Below are 18022 nucleotides of genomic sequence, written 5' to 3' on the forward strand. Positions count from 1 at the left end.
TCCGCGTCTCAGGCTACGCTCTTCGTCTCCATCCTCAACAGACGATTCTAGGTCAGACGATGATTCCCAATCTGGATCTGACTCAGATGCGGACAACATAGCTAGAACTCGGGATATGGTAGATAGTCTCATATCGGCTATATACCAAACATTCAAGATAAAGGAGGATAAGGCACCCCCGCAGGAATGCTCTGTTTCCTTTCAGAAAGCGAGGCCTCCATCTCGAACCTTTCCTAATAACAAAGAGTTCAACACTTCCTTAGCCAATCACTGGCAACATCCTGAGAAACGTTTTTCAGGCCGCAAGTACTTAGATGTACTATATCCCTTCGATGCGGATCTAGTCACGAAATGGACCAAAGCTCCCGAGGTAGATCCACCAGTTTCTCGTATTTCCTCTAAGACAGTTCTTTCCCTTCCGGACGGAGCTTCTCTTAAAGACCCAACAGACAGGCAAATAGAGTCGTTGGCTAAGTCAATTTTTGAGGCATCCGGCGCCTCCCTCTGTCCTATCTTCGCCTCCGCTTGGGTGGCGAAGGTCATTTCGGCTTGGGCAAAAATTCTGCGCAGGGGCATTTCAGCGGCAGCTCCTCGGGACTAGCTGGCAGATTTAGCAGACCAAATTAATCATGCGGGCAAATACCTTTTGGCCGCCTCCTTGGACGTGGCTGGGTGCGTAGCTAGAGCTAACAGCAACATAGTGGCCATACGCCGCATTCTTTGGTTGAAGTCTTGGAATGCGGACACCACCTCAAAGAAGTCGCTCACCAACCTGGCATTTCACGGCACTAGGCTCTTTGGCGCCAAGCTGGATCAAATAATCTCGGATGCCACTGGTGGAAAGAGCACTTCCCTTCCCCAGTCCCGCCCTAGGAGGTTCTTTAACAAGAAGGCTTCTCGGCCATTTAGGTCCTTTCGCCCCTTCTCTCCCGCAGAAAGTTCATCCCAGCAGGACCGGCATCCGGCTTCCAGAGACCCGAGAAAGCCTTCTTATAAGCCGGCTCCCCGCTGGAGATCCAGAGGTCAGCCCCCCAGGTCCTCAGGCTCCCGATCCGGCAGGTTTTCATCTAAGTGACGGGTCACCCCCACCTGGAAATCTTTCCAGGGTGGCAGGCAGACTTTCCTCTTTCAAGGACGCATGGCTATCCGTTGTCGACGACGCTTGGGTCAGGGAAATCATCACATCCGGATACAAAATCGAGTTTTCTTCCCCCCCCAAACAGTCGCTTCTTTCTGTCTCGATCCCCAAGACAGCGATCACAGATCCCAGGGTTCCTTCAGGCCGTCTCCTCCCTCCTTTCCGCCGGGGTCATCGTTCCCGTTCCTACAAACGAACGGTTTTTAGGGTTCTACTCGAATCTCTTCGTAGTCCCGAAAAAGGACGGCTCTCTTCGTCCAAATTTAGACCTCAAGTTGCTCAATCGCCACATGAAGATCCGCCACTTCAAGATGGAGTCTCTGCGTTCGGTTATAGCCTCCATGGAACCCGGAGAGTTTCTCTGCACTGTGGACATACAGGATGCCTACCTCCACATCCCCATTTCTCTGCGGCATCAGAAATACCTCCGCTTTGCGATTCAGGACAATCACTATCAGTTCACGGCCCTCCCCTTCGGACTAGCCTCCGCTCCCCATGTCTTTACGAAGGTGATGGAAACAGTCATGGCCATCCTTTGATCCAGAGTGATTCTTATCATTCCTTACCTGGACGATCTCCTGATCAAGGGCTCGTCCCGCCAAGACTGTCTTCACAGTCTTCAGATAACCTTGGATGCCCTCAGCCGCCTCGGATGGATAGTCAACAAGGAGAAGTCCATCCTGCGCCCTACCCAGCGTCTGACCTTTTTGGGCATGGAGTTCGACACGAATCTAGCCCGGGTGTTTCTACCGAGGGACAAGTTTTCAGCCCTTTGCAAGGGGATCCAGTCCCTACAACGCTCGAGGATCATGTCCCTTCGGTCCTGCATGAGGGTCCTGGGGAAGATGATAGCTTCCATGGAAGCAGTGCCCTTCGCACAATTCCACTCTCGCCCTCTCCAACTGTTCCTCCTGTCAGTCTGGGACAAGACCTCGTTTTCTCTGGACCGCCCCATTCTTCTTCCGCTCAGAGTCAGACAATCGCTGACTTGGTGGGCATTGCCGGCGTCAGTTCTCCGCGGAAGATCTTTTCTTCCGCCTCGGTGGCATGTCATCACCACCGATGCCAGTCTCCTAGGATGGGGGGCGGTTTACCATCAGAAAACGGCCCAAGGGCGCTGGAACGCCCAGGAGACTCTTCTGCCCATCAACCTTCTGGAGATCAGGGCAATCCTCCTTGCTCTCCTTCGTTGGCAGCATCTCCTCGTAGGCAAACCAGTCCGCATTCAGTCAGACAACGCCACGGCTGTGGCGTACATAAACCACCAGGGCGGTACTCACAGCAGGCAGGTAATGTCAGAAGTGGCATGGATACTGCACTGGGCAGAGCGTCACGTTCCGGCGATCTCCGCTGTTCACATTCCAGGGGTGGAAAATTGGGCAGCCGACTTCTTGAGTCGCCAAGATCTAGCGTCAGGCGAATGGTCCCTTCATCCCACAGTCTTCAGTCAGATATGCCAGCGTTGGGGCACCCCGGACGTCGATCTCATGGCATCTCGGATGAACAACAAAGTTCCTCACTTTGTAGCCAGGTCCAGGGATCCTCTAGCCGTCGGTTGCGACGCCCTAGTAATTCCGTGGTCCCAGTTCCAACTGCCTTACCTGTTTCCTCCCCTTGCCCTCATCCCAAGAGTGGTCAAAAAGATAAAGTCAGAGGGCATCCCAGTCATCCTAGTGGCTCCAGACAGGCCGAGACGCCCTTGGTACGCGGAGTTGGTGAACATGCTCGCGGACGTCCCCAGGAGGCTTCCAGACCGTACAGATCTTCTCTCACAAGGCCCTCTTTACCACCAGAATTCTCAGTCTCTGAGTTTAACGGCATGGCCGTTGAGGCCGCAATTCTGAAGAAATCAGGGTTTTCCAGCCGAGTCATTCAGACCATGATCAAGGCTCGGAAGCCAGCTTCCTCCCGCATTTACCATAGGTACTGGAAGGCTTTTTTCCGTTGGTGCGAGGATAACGATGTTTTTCCACTATCATTCTCCATTCCATCCATTCTTACTTTCCTCCAATCTGGTTTGGATGCGGGCCTCTCCCTCAGTACTCTCAATATGCCAGGTGTCTGCCCTAGCAATCCTCTTCCAGAAGGATCTAGCTTCCTTACCGCAGGTGAAGACTTTTCTCCAAGGAGTTGCCCATGTGGCTCCTCCTCATCATTCTCCGATAGATCCATGGGATCTCAATCTTGTTCTTGGCGCTCTCCAGAAGGCGCCGTTCGAACCGATCCAGGACATCCCTCTGTCTTTGCTTTCATGGAAGGTGGCTTTTCTAATCGCCATTACATCCATCAGGAGAGTTTCTGAGCTGGCGGCCTTATCCTGTCGTTCTCCGTACCTTATCCTCCACCAAGATAAGGTTGTTCTCAGGCCAGTTCCTTCCTTCCTTCCTTCCAAAAGTGGTATCTCCCTTTCACATTAACGAAGATATCGTCCTTCCATCGTTTTGTCCTGCGCCTGCTCATCCTCTGGAAAAGTCGCTCCACAAACTGGATGTAGTGAGAGCCTTGCATGTTTACCTTGCCAGGACTGCTTCTTTTCGCCAGTCTTGATTCCCTGCTGGTCATTTCTGAGGGTCGCCGGAAAGGTCTTCTGGCCTCCAAATCGACGATTGCTCGCTGGATTCGGTCTACCATCCTGGAAGCCTACCGACTTGAGGAGAAACGGCCACCTCCGGGAGTGAAAGCCCACTCCACCCGGGCTGTAGGTGCTTCTTGGGCTGTGCAACACCAGGCTTCGGCCTTACAACTTTGCAGGGCCGCGACCTGGTCATCTTTGCACACCTTTGCGAGGTTCTGCAGGGTTCATACCCAGGCCTCGTCTGATGCAGCTCTTGGTAGGAAGGTTCTGCAGGCGGCGGTCGCGCACCGGCCGACCTAAGCCCTTCCTTCTGTCGTTCCTTTTTTGCTGTTCCCACCCTCGGGACTGCTTTGGAACGTCCCATGGTATTCTGTGTCCCCCAATAAGGCGATAAAGAAAGAGGGATTTTGGGTTCTTACCATAAAATCTCTTTCTTGGAGCCTTCATTGGGGGACACAGCACCCTCCCTATTTAAGTTGTACCGTGTTGGGTCTTCGAGTCCCTTGTTGGGTTGGTACATATGTTCATGGGTTTTTGGTTGCTTCTCCTACTGCTTTTTCACCAACTGAGGTGCTTGGTGCCTGTCGGTGGGTGTATACTGCCGGGGAGGAGCTAATTTTCCTGTTTTGCATAGTGTCAGCCTCCTAGCAGCAGCAGCATACACCCATGGTATTATGTGTCCCCCAATGAAGGCTCCAAGAAAGAGATTTTACGGTAAGAACCCAAAATCACTCTTTTTCAGTGACTCCGAAGTGTCGTCTGATGCATCTTGAGATGCTGCACAGGAGCCGCAGTTGGCGGAGTCGCCCCGGTCGCAATAAGGTGGAAATTGATAACGTGTATGATCCGGAGTGCGAAGAGAGCGGAGCCTTCAAAGCGAAACAATGCGACGAAGATTCCAACTTGTGCTGGTGCGTGGACAGCGCGGGGGTCCGGGTTACGGACAAGACCGGCGATGACCCCAAGTGCGAGAAGCTCGTGAGCGTGCAGTATGTAAACAACTCTTACACATTGTATGATTGGTGATATTGCAGATTTTTGTATCTTTTGCTGGAAATTCTACAAAATTGTGAGCCACATCGGGGACAGTGATGATAATGTGTGCAAAACTGTAAAGCGCTGCGGAATATGTTAGCGCTATATAAAAATAAAGACTATTATTATGAATATGACTGAGCTGCAATGCTACATATGACCTGAGGACCGGGTGGCGTTGTTTGGAGAAAGGGTAGCCATGTTTTTCTATTGCAGGACAATCCCTTAAACTAGTAAGCTGATCTGCGCAGCTGCTGACATTTTTAAAGTAAATTTAGTTTTCATTTTTTTTGCAACAACTTTTCATATAGTGTTTGCTCACATGAAGTCTTCTTTTTTTAATCTACATGCAATGAAACGATGGAAACTTTTGCAAACTTTTTTTTGTCTCCGGCACGGCAGCATCTGATGTGTCCGTCTGAATGCAGCTTTTCTTGTTTTTCAGCCTCATACAGATTCACTTCACTTTCAAAGCGGATGTGGCCCTGCTGAAAGGGAAAGAGGAGGAACTCCGCAGGTCAGTGCTGTGTCCTCGCCCGTCAGGGTCATCGTCCTCGCCCGTCTTGGCCATATGCACACAGCAGGGTACATGGGCTGAGTCTGAAAGACCCTCTGCCAAAAGGCACCGGCACAAGTTACTATAACTACCAGGATGGATCCTCCATTCTTTACACTTCAGGCTGCATCAGCCACCATCACCCCCATCCTCTTTGGTATTAGAGAGCTGAATGTGACTATTATTACAAGTGTATGAAACAAGAGGGGATTATAGGGAGAAAAAATGGGAAGCGCAAGCTTCTAAGTGTAGTAGTTAATTATCAAAGGTATATACTTAGTGTAAATACACTCACCTATTTGGTGTCTTGAGATACTGCATGTAGATCCAATCCCTGGATCACTCCATTCCTCTTTCCATTCAGTTTGCTGCAAAGATCTGGGAACTAGTGAGAGCACTGGACAGCGCTTTCATAGACTATAACACTTGGTGAATGTTTTTCCCAGCAATATGCGCTCCTGAAGGATGATGATGGAACTTGATATTTAGATTCAAGGATGATTTTTATTTTTAATTCAAAATAGAATACAACCGGTTGTATTCTATTTTGAATTAAAAATAAAAATCATCCTTGAATCTAAATATCAAGTTCCATCATCATCCTTCAGGAGCGCATATTGCTGGGAAAAACATTCACCAACAATTATTACAAGTGTGGTGCCCCTGAGGGTCCAGTCGCCACAGAGGTACTGCACCTCAGCAAGAGGTGTGATACTCCGCTCTCAGGTACGGAGGAGTCACTACCCAGTACCCACACTCTAGCATCCAACACCATATTCCTCTAGGCCAAGGGGGAACTAGGTAGAGGGTGTGGGTGGAGGAAGTAGAGCTGGGGAGTAGTCAGAGGCAGTTGTCATGGAAACAGGAGTCAGTTGGAGGGAGATAGACAGTTGATGCTGGGGACTGAAGGAGAGAGGAGCATGTCCCTAGACTAGCGCAGCGTGAGAGAAAAGAGAGAAAGAAGGGGTCCTAGGGGCACAGGAAGTGAGGAATCCACCCTTGGCGCCCGAATGCACACCGACTGTAGTTGGCTGGAGGGAACAGGTCGCAGTAAGGGACCAGCCCCAGACTAGTGGAGAAACTAAGGACTCAGCTAGAAAACCGGAGGCTGTAGGGACTGTATGTGCTACAGCCAACTCCATACACATTCGCTCAAAAAGCAGCCAGATAGGATCAAGGGGACTAAGAGAATGTCACCCAACAGGATCCTAGGCTGCTTGCTTGGGACACTGTGTGTGAAGGCGCAGGGCAGAAGAAGCGGGAGCCAGTGCAGAGAGACTGCCAGGAAAGGAACATAAGGGGGTTCTGGTACAGTGGACCCCAAACTACCTGAGAGCTGGTTGGACCACCAACCCGGAGGACATAGCACCCCGGCTGGGGATTGTAAGTGGAAGAACTGTGAGTAAAGTGTGAAGACTGCACCCCGCTGTGTGCTCAGATATTTACTGCACTGCAACCATTACCAACATCTTTAACACTATAATTGCCCTGGGGCATAGCTCTACCCGTGGAGAGCTGTATCAACCCTGCTACATCACCAACAGCCCCAGCGGCCTCCTTAAGCAGCATCGGCTATCTCATTATCGCTGAATACCACGGGTGGCGTCACCACTTTATTTCAACTAACTTCCCAATCTTTATTTGATTAGACGCCCAGGGTCACCGCTGCCATGACAAAGCCCCTGAAGAACTGACTAAGGCCCGGACCGAGTCCCACGGCCCTGTGGGGCGCTCCACAAGCATAGACGGAATATTTCATTTTTTTCCCGTTTTCACAGTAGATCTCTTGGCCTGATGCGTCATCTGCCTTGCGGCTCTGTCGGTGATTTACTTCCCGCTGCGTTTGTGTAATTTAACCCCTTACTGCCATCAGACATACTATCCCGTCCATGTGCCCTGGGACTTAATTCCCAGGGACGGGATAGTACGTCATAGCGATCAGCGGCGCCCACGTGGTGAGCGCCGCTGATCGCGGCCGGGTGTCAGCTGATTATCAGCTGACACCCGGTACAATGTGTCACGTTAGCCCCTTGTACACCGCGATCAAACACGATCGCGGTGTACCGGGGGTTAAAGGGAAGCATCGGCAGGGAGGGGGCTCCCTCCGTGCTTCCCTGAGCCCCCCACGGCAGCGCAATGTGCAGCGCTGCTGCGGGGGGCTCTTTCCCTACAGGCCCCCGGATCCAAGATGGCGACGGGGACCTTCAGGGGCCTGTAGGGAGCTGACTTCCTCACTGCCTGCAAAGCGCAGGCATGAGGAAGTCTGCAGCAGTGCCTGTGACAGATCGCTGATCTGTCACAATGATCTGTGATGTGACAGATCAGCGATCTGTCACAGGACAGTGATGTCCAACCTGCGACAATGTAATAAAGTTAAAAAAAAAAGTGGAAAAATAATTTTAAAAAAATCGCTAAATAAATTAGTAAAAAAAAAATATATATTCCCCAATAAATTCTTTTTTTGAAAATAAAAAAAAACAATAAAAGTACACACATTTGGTATCGCCGCGTCCGTAACGACCCGCCCTATAAAATTGTCCCATTAGTTAACCCCTTTAACGAACCCCTTAAAAAATAAAAATAAAAAACGAAGCAAAAGATAATGATTTATTATCATACCACCGAACAAAAGTGCAATAACGCGCGATCAAAAAGACGCATATAAATATCCATGGTACTGCTGAAAACGTCAGCTTGTCCCGCAAAAATCAAGCCGCCATACAGCATCATCCGCAAAAAAATAAAAAAGTTATAGCTCGCAGAATAAAGCGATGCAAAAATAATTATTTTTTATATAAAATAGTTTTCATTGCATAAAACTGACAAAACCTAAAAAAACGACCTAAATGAGGTATCGCTGTAACCGTACTGACCCGAAGAATAAAACCGCTTTATCAATTTTACCGCACGCGGAACGGTGTAAACGCACCCCCCCAAAAGAAATTCATGAAACGCTGCTTTTAGTTCATTCTGCGTCTCAAAAATCGGAATAAAAAGCGATCAAAAAATGTCACGTGCCCGAAAATGGTACTAATAAAAACGCCAACTCATCCCGCAAAAAATAAGACCTCACATGACTCGGGTCAAAATACGGAAAAATTATAGCTCTCAATATGTGGTGATGCAAAAACTATTTTTACAATAAAAAGCGTCTTTAAGGCTGTGTGCCCACGTAGCGATTTTTAAGCGTTTTTGCCGCGATTTTCGGCGCAAAAACGTTTTAAAATCGTGTACAGAATGCCCCCCATGCATTCCTATGGCATTCCGCACATGCTGTGCTAATGTTGCGCTTTTTTCCGCGGCGGAATCGCATCGCGGAAAAAATCGCAGCATGCTCATTCTTTTGTGCAGAATCGCAAAGAATTGCCGCGATTCCGCACCCATAGGAATGCATGAGAACCGTTTACTTCCCGCATGTGGCTATGCCCACCATGCGGGAAGTTAAGCGTCTCATGTGCGGTTGGTACCCACGGTGTGGAGGAGAGGAGACTGTCCTCCAGGCCCTGGGTACCACACCCCTGTAAAAAAAATGAATAAAAAATAAAAAATCGGGGTATATTTACCTTCCGGCGTCCGGCGCTGCATTCCCGGCCAAAGCGTTCCCAGTAATGCCTTGCGGCACGGTCCTGTGATGACGTAGTCTCGCGTGACTAGCGGTCTCGCGAGATCGCTATAGCAACGCGAGACCAACGTTATCAAAGGTCGCGCAAGGCATTACTGGGAACGCTGAGGCCCGGGATGGCAGCGCGGGACGTCGGAAGGTAAATATACCCCGATTTTTTTTATTTTTTTTTAGCATTTTAACATTCTATCTTTTACTATTGATGCCGCATAGGCAGCCTCAATAGTAAAAAGCTGCTCACACTTGTCAAACACTGTTTGACGAGTGTGACCAACCTGTCAATCACTTTCCAAGCGATGCTTCAAATCGCTTGGAAAGTGCTTGAATATCGCACGCGAAAATCGCGGCAAAATCGCGATCATAATCGCGGTGAAATCGCGCGGAAAAAAACGTGCGATTTCTGGGAAGGAGTCCGGTTTTTAGTGTCCGGAATAAAACGCTACGTGGGCACATAGCCTTAGCGTGCGACAGCTGCCAAACATAAAAACCGCCATAAATAGTAAATCAAACCCCCCGTTATCACCCCCTTAGTTAGGGAAAACTAATAAAATAAAAAAAATGTATTTATTTCCATTTTCCCATTAGGGCTAGGGTTAGGACTGAGATTAGGGTTAGGGGTGTGTTGGGGTCAGAGTTGGAGTTATAATTGGGGGGTTTCCACTGTTTGGGCACATCAGGTGCTCTCCAAATGCAACATGGCGTCTGATCTCAATTCCAGCCAATTCTGCGTTGAAAAAAGTCAAATGGTGCTCCTTCCCTTCCAAGCTCTGCCATGCGCCCAAACAGTGTTTTACCCCCACATATGGGGTATCAGCATACTCAGGACAAATTGCAAAACAACTTTTGGGGTCCAATTTCTCCTGTTACCCTTAGGAAAATAAAAAATTGGGGGCAAAAATATCATTTTTGTGGAAAAAAATGATTTTTTTATTTTCACGCCAAGGCGTTATAAACTTCTGTGAAGCACTTGGGGGTTCAAAGTGCTCACCACACATCTAGATAAGTTCCTTAGGGGGTCTAGTTTCCAAAATGGGGTCATTTGTGGGGGGTTTCCACTGTTTAGGTACATTAGGGGCTCTCCAAAGGCAACATGACACCTGCAGACCATTCATCAAAGTCTGCATTCCAAAACGTCACTACTTCTCTTCCGAGCCCCGACGTGTGCGCATACAGTAGTTTTCTCCCACATATGAGGTATCAGCGTACTCAGGACAAATTGGACAACAGCTTTTGGGGTCCAATTTCTCCTGTTACCCTTGGGAAAATAAAAAAAATGGGGACTAAAAAATGATGTTTGTTGAAAAAATACGATATTTTTATTTTCACGCCCGGTCGTTAAAAACTTCTGTGAAGCACTGGGGGGGTTCAAAGTGCTCACCACACATCTATATGAGTTCCTTAGGGGGTCTAGTTTCCAAAATGGTGTTATTTGTGGGGGGTTTCTACTGTTTTGGTACATCAGGGGTTTTCCAATCGCGACATGGTGTCCGATCTCAATTCCAGCCAAAAAGTCAAATGGCGCTGCTTCCCTTCCGAGCTCTGCCATGCGCCCAAATAGTGGTTTACCCCCACATGTGGGGTATCAGCGCACTCAGGACAAATTGCACAATATCTTTTAGGGTCCTGTTACCCTTGGAAAAATAAGAATTGAGGGTGAAAAGATCATTTTTGTGGAAAAAATATGATTTTTATAATTGTACCGCTGTACGTTATAAACTTCTGTGAAGCCCTTGTGGGTTCAAAGTTCTCACCACATATCTAGATAAGTTCCTTGGGGGGTCTAGTTTCCAAAATGGGGTCACTTGTGGGGGGTTTCCACTGTTTAGGTACTTCAGGGGCTCTCCAAACGCGACATGGCGTCCGGTCTGAATTCCAGCCTATTTTGCATTGAAAAAGTCAAACGGTGCTCCTTCCCTTCTGAGGTCTGCCATGCGCCGAAACAGTGGTTCCCCCCCACATATCAGGTATCAGCGTACTCAGGACAAATTGCACAATAACTTTTGCAGTCCAATTTCTCCTGTTACCCTTGGTAAAATAAAAAAAAATTGAACCTGAAGTATTTTTTCTGTGAAAAAAAGTTAAATGTTCATTTTTTTTTAAATATTCAAAAAATTGCTGTGACGCACCTAAAGGGTTAATAAACTTCTTGAATGTGGTTTTGAGCACCTTAAGGGGTGCAGTTTTTAGAATGGTGTCACTTTTGGGTATTTTCTATCATATAGACCCCTCAAAGTGGCTTCATATGTGATGTGGTCCGTAAAAATAAAATGGTGTTGCAAAAATGAGAAATTGCTGGGCAATTTTTAACCCTTATAACTTCCTAACAAAAAAAAATTTTGGTTCCAAAATTGTGCCGATATAAAGTAAACATGTGGGAAATGTTATTTATTAAGTTTTTTGTGTGCTGTATCTCTGTGATTTAACCCCTTCATGACCCAGCCTATTTTGACCTTAATGACCTGGCCATTTTTTGCAATTCTGACCAGTGTCCCTTTATGAGGTAATAACTCTGGAACGCTTCAACGCATCCTAGCGATTCTGAGGTTGTTTTTTTGTGACATATTGGGCTTCATGTTAGTGGTAAATTTAGGTCGATAATTTTTGCGTTTACTTGTGAAAAAATCAGAAATTTGGCGAAAATTTTGAAAATTTCGCAATTTTCAAATTTTGAATTTTTATTCTGTTAAACTAGAGAGTTATGGGACACAAAATAGTTACTAAATAACATTTCCCACATGTCTACTTTACATCAGCACAATTTTGGAAGCAAAATATTTTTTGTTAGGAAGTTATAAGGGTTAAAATTTGACCAGCGATTTCTCATTTTTACAACAAAATTTACAAAACCATTTTTTTAGGGACCACCTCACATTTGAAGTCACTTTGAGGGGTCTATATGGCAGAAAATACCCAAAAGTGACACCATTCTAAAAACTGAACCCCTCAAGCTACTCAAAACCACATTCAAGAAGATTATTAACCCTTCAGGTGTTTCACAGCAGCTAAAGCAATGTGGAAGGAAAAAATGGACATTTTAATTTTTCCAGCACAAATTTTCTTTCAGCATCATTTTTTTTCATTTTCACATGGGCAACAGGATAAAATGGATCCTAAAATTTGTTGGGCAATTTCCCCTGAGTACACCGATACCTCATATGTGGTCATAAACCACTGTTTGGGCGCACGGAAGGGCTCAGAAGGGAAGGAGCGCCAGTTGACTTTTTGAATGGAAAATATGCTGGAATATTTAGCGCTTGCCATGTCATGTTTGGAGAGTCCCTGTGTGCCTAAACACTGGAGCTCCCCCACAAGTGACCCCATTTTGGAAACTAGACCCCTCAAGGAACATAACTAGATGCATAGTGATCACTTTGAACCCCCAGGTGCTTCTTAAATTGATCCGTAAAAAAAAAAAAGTAGTTTTTTTTCACAAAAATTATCTTTCTCTATCGCCTTATTGGGGGACACAGAAACCATGGGTGTATGCTGCTGCCACTAGGAGGCTGACACTATGCAAACAAAAAAGCTAGCTCCTCCTCCGCAGTGTACACCCCACCGACAGGAAGTAGGATGCTCAGTTTAGCTTAGTGTCAGTAGGAGGTGGACACGGGTCTTTTACTAGACCCTTATCTACCTCAATGTGCGTCGTTTTCTTTCAGGTTCCCGGAGGGATACAGTGTGAACAGTCACTACTGTACTCCCACACAGAGACTATGAGTACGGCGTGTACTGCCACCCCGTATCCTCATATGTCTGGACGGCAGGACCCCAAAATCCCTAACACAGGCGCGTGTTTAGGTGATCCCACAAGAGAAAGAATACCTGGTCCTGCCTACGTCTCCCACCCACTCGCCCACCAGAGCCTGTCGGTCGAGGAGACACGGACGTCCCGCAACATGGATTCTGGACGTCCGATTTTCGTGATTGAGGAGGTACTTTCCCTCTTTTCTCCCCAGTCACTGAAGAGGTGAAGAAAACGGGATAAGAAGGAAAAAAAACCAAAAAAAAAAAAAACCAACCCTTTATTCAAAGAGATAGTAGTTTGGGCGGCTGACGCAGTTCATACCCTTCCGACTGGTTTCAGGGAGAGGGGGTTTAGGCACACAGAGGCTTCCTGTTCCTTGGGCCCCCGTACAGCCTGTCTAAGCGGCGTCATGGCACTTTGTTTGCGCCACTTTTAGCATCCTGGCGCCACTGTGGGGACCCGTTTGGCACTATTGTATGTCCTCCGCGGTCTCCCGCTCCGGCGGCCGCCGGCTGTAATCTAGGTCCCGGCTTCATTTTGGGCCTAGTGGAAGCGCTGACTCCGCCCCCCTTCCTCTCGGCTTCGGGCGGGCTTTTTCCCGCCCGTTTCTCCTCTCGCCTCTTCCTGTGTGGCGTCAGGCTCCGCCCGCTATCCTCAGACTGTGGACGGGAGCCGCCGCCATATTGCTCCTCCGGGCCCCGCGTTTAGCTGTGAGTGGGCTTCCCGGTCTCTGGCCGCCCTCACAGCGCGCACGTTCTGCCCTGCGTATTCTGGCAGACGCCATTTTCCGGCTGTGGTACAGTGGAGCCGCATCCAGCTATGGGACCTGCCTGTCTCTTTCTACAGCCATGAAGTCTCATACAGGACATCTGCTGTAAGTAGCTGCACTGCAGACTGATCCCCCCCCCCCTCCTCTGCTCTCCTGTCCCCTAACCTGGCAGCGCTTAGTGGGATTGTTCTCATGTTTAACTCTAGGCCACTTCGTTCTCCTCCTATTCCTCTGGTCCTCTCCCACCGTCCAGCAGCCCCCAGTTGACCCGGTCGTACAGTCTCTGGAGCCGTACAGTCACTAACTTGAAGGTTTTTCTGGAGCCGTACGGTCTCTGAAGTAACTGTACTCTAGAGCTGTACAGTCACTGACGTAATAGTACTCAAATTACTGGCATAATTGTAATCTTCTGCCGCGCAGTTGCTAGTGCATCAGTATGTCGGAGATCTGATTTTGTCACACGGTTGTTGTGTTTTTCGGCCATTACGGATTGGTGCCCTGATTTTCAGCAGAGCAAGTCTCAGCCATTGCTTCACATAAAGACGTTGGGGTCCTGTCATAGCAACTCCATATCTACGGCTCACAGGCACTCTCCCTTCAATTTTCTGCAGCCCCCTTCGGACGCTGGATTCATACTGCTATAAGCAGAACAGGGTGCTGCTTCTTTCTCTTCACGTCTCCAGTGTTTGGGCCGGACTTCTAGCTGAATAGAAGTCCGTGTTTTCCGGCAATTGTCTGCTGTGGCTCAGTGGATAGAGAAGCTGACCACAACTCGCTGTTCCAGAAGTTGGAACCGTGGCGCACAACAGAGAGTAGTGTTTTAGTCTCTTTCTGATCCCAGGCCTACTGTTCTACAGTCATAAGAATTGACTGGTCAGAATCTACTTTACTACAGACTTCGTGGCACGGCTTACTACGCATGAAGCCATTATTCTGCCTAATGTCGTCATGTATCCAGACCTAGACCGCAACACAGAAGCCGTTATTCTGCCTAATGTCGTCAGGTACCCAGTCCTATACCGCAATACAGAAGCCATTATTCTGCCTAATGCCGTCAGGTACCCAGACCTAGACTGATTCACAGAAGCCGTTATTCTGCCTAATGCCGTCAGGTACCCAGACCTAGACCGCATCACAGAAGCCGTTATTCTGCCTAATGCCGTCAGGTACCCAGACCTAGACCGCATCACAGAAGCCGTTATTCTGCCTAATGCCGTCAGGTACCCAGACCTAGACCGCATCACAGAAGCCGTTATTCTGCCTAATGCCGTCAGGTACCCAGACCTAGACCGCATCACAGAAGCCGTTATTCTGCCTAATGCCGCCAGGTTTTCAGACCTAGACCGCAACACAAAAGCGGTTATTCTGCCTAATGTCGTCAGGTATCTAGGCCTAGACTGTCCCGGCAGCTAGGCTATATCCGCTATCCAGGCTTCAGACGCGGCGGGCGTGAGTAAGCAGGAGCCGAGATCCGCGGCGGCATCACCTACCAGGTACAGTAGTTCAAACGGTTGTATTACTGTGGAGACGCGTCTGGGGTTGACTGCTTCAGTGGTACTGGTGTTCTGTACCGTATTCAGGTGAGTCAGACACTCTCGCCTTCAGGTTCTTCGTGTTCTATTGCAGCAGTACTCTATCCCTTATTGAGCACTTGAATAGTCCTCTATCAGACTTGTTTTGTCAATACACGCCGTCTCTCTGGTAACTCAAACGTACCCGAGGCCATCAACTATACCGATCCGGCTATACTGTCCCGTTTTCTGGTGAGTCAGAAGCGTCCTCTTTCACGTTCCTCACGGTCGTTTGCAGCCTTTACCTAAGCTCCCGTCTAAAAGCCACTTGAGGTGAGGTGCCGGCATTTATTGCTCATAGCAGGCTACAGCCGCGGTTACAAGTCGTTTTCAGGTGAGTCAAAGACACCTCTCGGCTACATAGTTCATTGTCAATAACATCTGTGGTTTAACAGTTGAACGTAACCACTACCATGTCCAAACAGAACGGATCTCTGTCCCACAGTTCGGATCTTGGTAGCAACATATCTGGATACTCCACCTTCAGGTGGGTCAGACTCTCTCGGGTCAGGTACTGATGGTCGCGGTTTTACTGCGGCATGTTCTGTACCCTAAGTGTGAGTTGCACCACAGGAGTTTTTGCCAGAAGCTATCTTTACTGCCGGTGTAGTCCGCCTATCTTTAATGTTTGGCAAATAGTAGTTTATAGTTCTAGCCTGCTTTAGGGGACTTCGAGCAACAAAACTACCATACGCTCCTTATCTGTCGAAACTTACCTATTCTTTCTTACAGACGCCGAGTAACGCCTTCAGCAGCTCAGACATGGGTCTTCTGACCATGACCGGGAAAAAGTATCCCACCTCACAGGAGTGGGATCTAACTCCACGTAAGCATCGACCGGGGTAAAAAGCTGTTCCAGTCCTGGATCCAAGAATGAGTCTGATGATAACGCGTTTCTTCCTTCGGCTAGTATTGTATCTTTTCTCTGTTATCCTCAGGCGCGTTTTGTCTTAGACTTAGGCTAGCAGGTCTACACACCGTAATCCCCTCCCTGCTCCAGAGGGTCCAGGATGGTTTCGGTCGTTTACATCGTCATACAAAATTGACCTGCCTTTCGTCAGCCTAGTTGTCTTCTGGTGTCTATTTGATCTACCTAGAGCCAACTTTTCTTACAGTTATCATACTCCATGTTTTGCTTGAACTTTCCTTACTCGACTAATCACTTTTCTAGTCCAACTACACTATTTTTGTCCATATCCACACTCATCCCGGGGTGCTGGATTTATCTCCCTTTGCATCTCAGTCATCCAGTAGTCTCCGTTCTACCTCCTTAGTGGAGCAATCAGTTGTCTCTTTATAGCCATCCTGAGCCTACATCGCGGCGATGAGATCCAGATTATCCCCTGGTTCTATTCAGTACGTTTTCAGTGTTTGGCTCTTTCGCAGGTTCTCAGTGGCCTGTTCTCAGGCCTCGTCATTTTCTCACAGAACGGCCTTCAGCCGTTTCCAAGCAAGAGGGCACCTTAGTATATCTCTACTTCTGCGACTACGAACCCTACGGTTCCAAGTCTCCCACTACTACGGTCCTTCCTGTCCCAGAAGTGCATCCCTCAGAGATTCCACGGCAAATTCACACAGTAGTTGGCAAGGTCAACCTTGAAACCATCCGCCGCTTTATAGTGTCCTGTCTTAGTCTCCACTCGTGTTGCAAAGTTCTATAGACACGTGGCCTAGCTTGCTCATCAGAGCATTCTTGCTGGGGACCATTCAGAAGATTTGATCGTCCTCACTGTCCAGAAAATTTCCACTTGCATGGAAACATGGGTTTTCGCCTCATCGTTCCCTTCTAGGGGTTCATTTGGCTTTCGATCTCACGAGCGAAATTATTTCCAAACAAGTCCCTCTCCAGCTTCCCGTTTCTTCCGGGTAGCTCCAATCGCTTACTTATTGGGGAGGTCACCGGAAGGACGAGCGCTTTCCTTCCTCAGGCTGAACCTCGTCGTACTTCAGCGCTTTTTCCTCAGCGTGCCTTTCCGGGATCTAGGATGGAGACCATCCTTTTTCTCAGGTGGAAATTTTTCTTCGTTCAGCATTTGCCTCCCACGAATCGCATGATTTTTCCATGAAGCTCTTATCCAGGTCCTGATTTCTTCAGGGCTTTGGAGATATCGGCTTTTGCAACGTACGGGTTCATTTTCCTTTTCAGTTGGTAGCCTTCCCTTTCAGGCTCTCCACCACTCCTAGGGCGCCTCAGACTCTATAGCAGCTGTGGTACACTTCCTGTAGGTCAAGGGTCCACTCTACATCTCCCTAAATTCTCTCTCTTTCATCCGCCTCGAATTTTCCCTTCATGCCGTGCTCTCATCAGGCTATCTGGCCACAGCAACGGTACTTATCAAGCTCGGGCTTGAGGTATAGAGGTCCTCTGGCCTTCAGGTCAGCGTCTGCTCGCGGATTCTGGTCGACATTAGTAGGGTTGCCGGCCCAGGAGGGACTGCGTTCTTTTCAGTACAACGCACACTGCCCGGGCAGTGCGTGTCCTCCTGGCGGTACCTTTTGGGCCTTCGTCTAGCTCCTCTGCAGTACGGTCATTGGTCCTCCACAGGTCCATAAGGTTTCTCACAACCCATGCCTAGCTTCGGCAAGTGCCGGTCGGGGTAAAGAAGACCTCGCAGGTGACCTTGCAGGTGACGAGGGTGACTCCCTCGTCCTGATGGGGTTATTTGCTGTTCCCTCCCCTTGAGGACTGCTTTGGGACGTCCCATGGTTTCTGTGTCCCCCAATAAGGCGATAGAGAAAACAGGATTTTTTGTTGCTTACCGTAAAATCCGTTTCTCTGAGCCTTCATTGGGGGACACAGCACCCTCCCAAGTTGAACAGCACCGTTTACTGTATGATATTGTTACATTATGGATTTGTGTTTTCTGTTTTTATCTCGTTACAGATTGCTTCTCCTACTGCTTTCTCACTAACTGAGCATCCTACTTCCTGTCGGTGGGGTGTACACTGCGGAGGAGGAGCTAGCTTTTTTGTTTGCATAGTGTCAGCCTCCTAGTGGCAGCAGCATACAC

The 18022-nt window shown here is 48.4% G+C and overlaps 1 protein-coding gene across 1 annotated transcript in view; it reads left to right on the forward strand.

Moving 5' to 3' along the window:
• LOC141092186 (epithelial cell adhesion molecule-like) overlaps window positions 1-18022 on the forward strand; it is a 41753-nt gene that overhangs the window by 4258 nt on the left and 19473 nt on the right. The window contains exons 3-4 of the mRNA XM_073578187.1: window positions 4456-4702; window positions 5194-5265. Coding sequence (XP_073434288.1) covers window positions 4456-4702; window positions 5194-5265 — 319 coding nt within the window. The remainder of the gene's footprint in view (window positions 1-4455; window positions 4703-5193; window positions 5266-18022) is intronic.

Source organism: Dendrobates tinctorius, unplaced genomic scaffold (genome assembly GCF_039654945.1).
Source record: "Dendrobates tinctorius isolate UK_male_01 unplaced genomic scaffold, ASM3965494v1 ptg000058l, whole genome shotgun sequence".
NCBI classification, from domain to species: domain Eukaryota; kingdom Metazoa; phylum Chordata; class Amphibia; order Anura; family Dendrobatidae; genus Dendrobates; species Dendrobates tinctorius.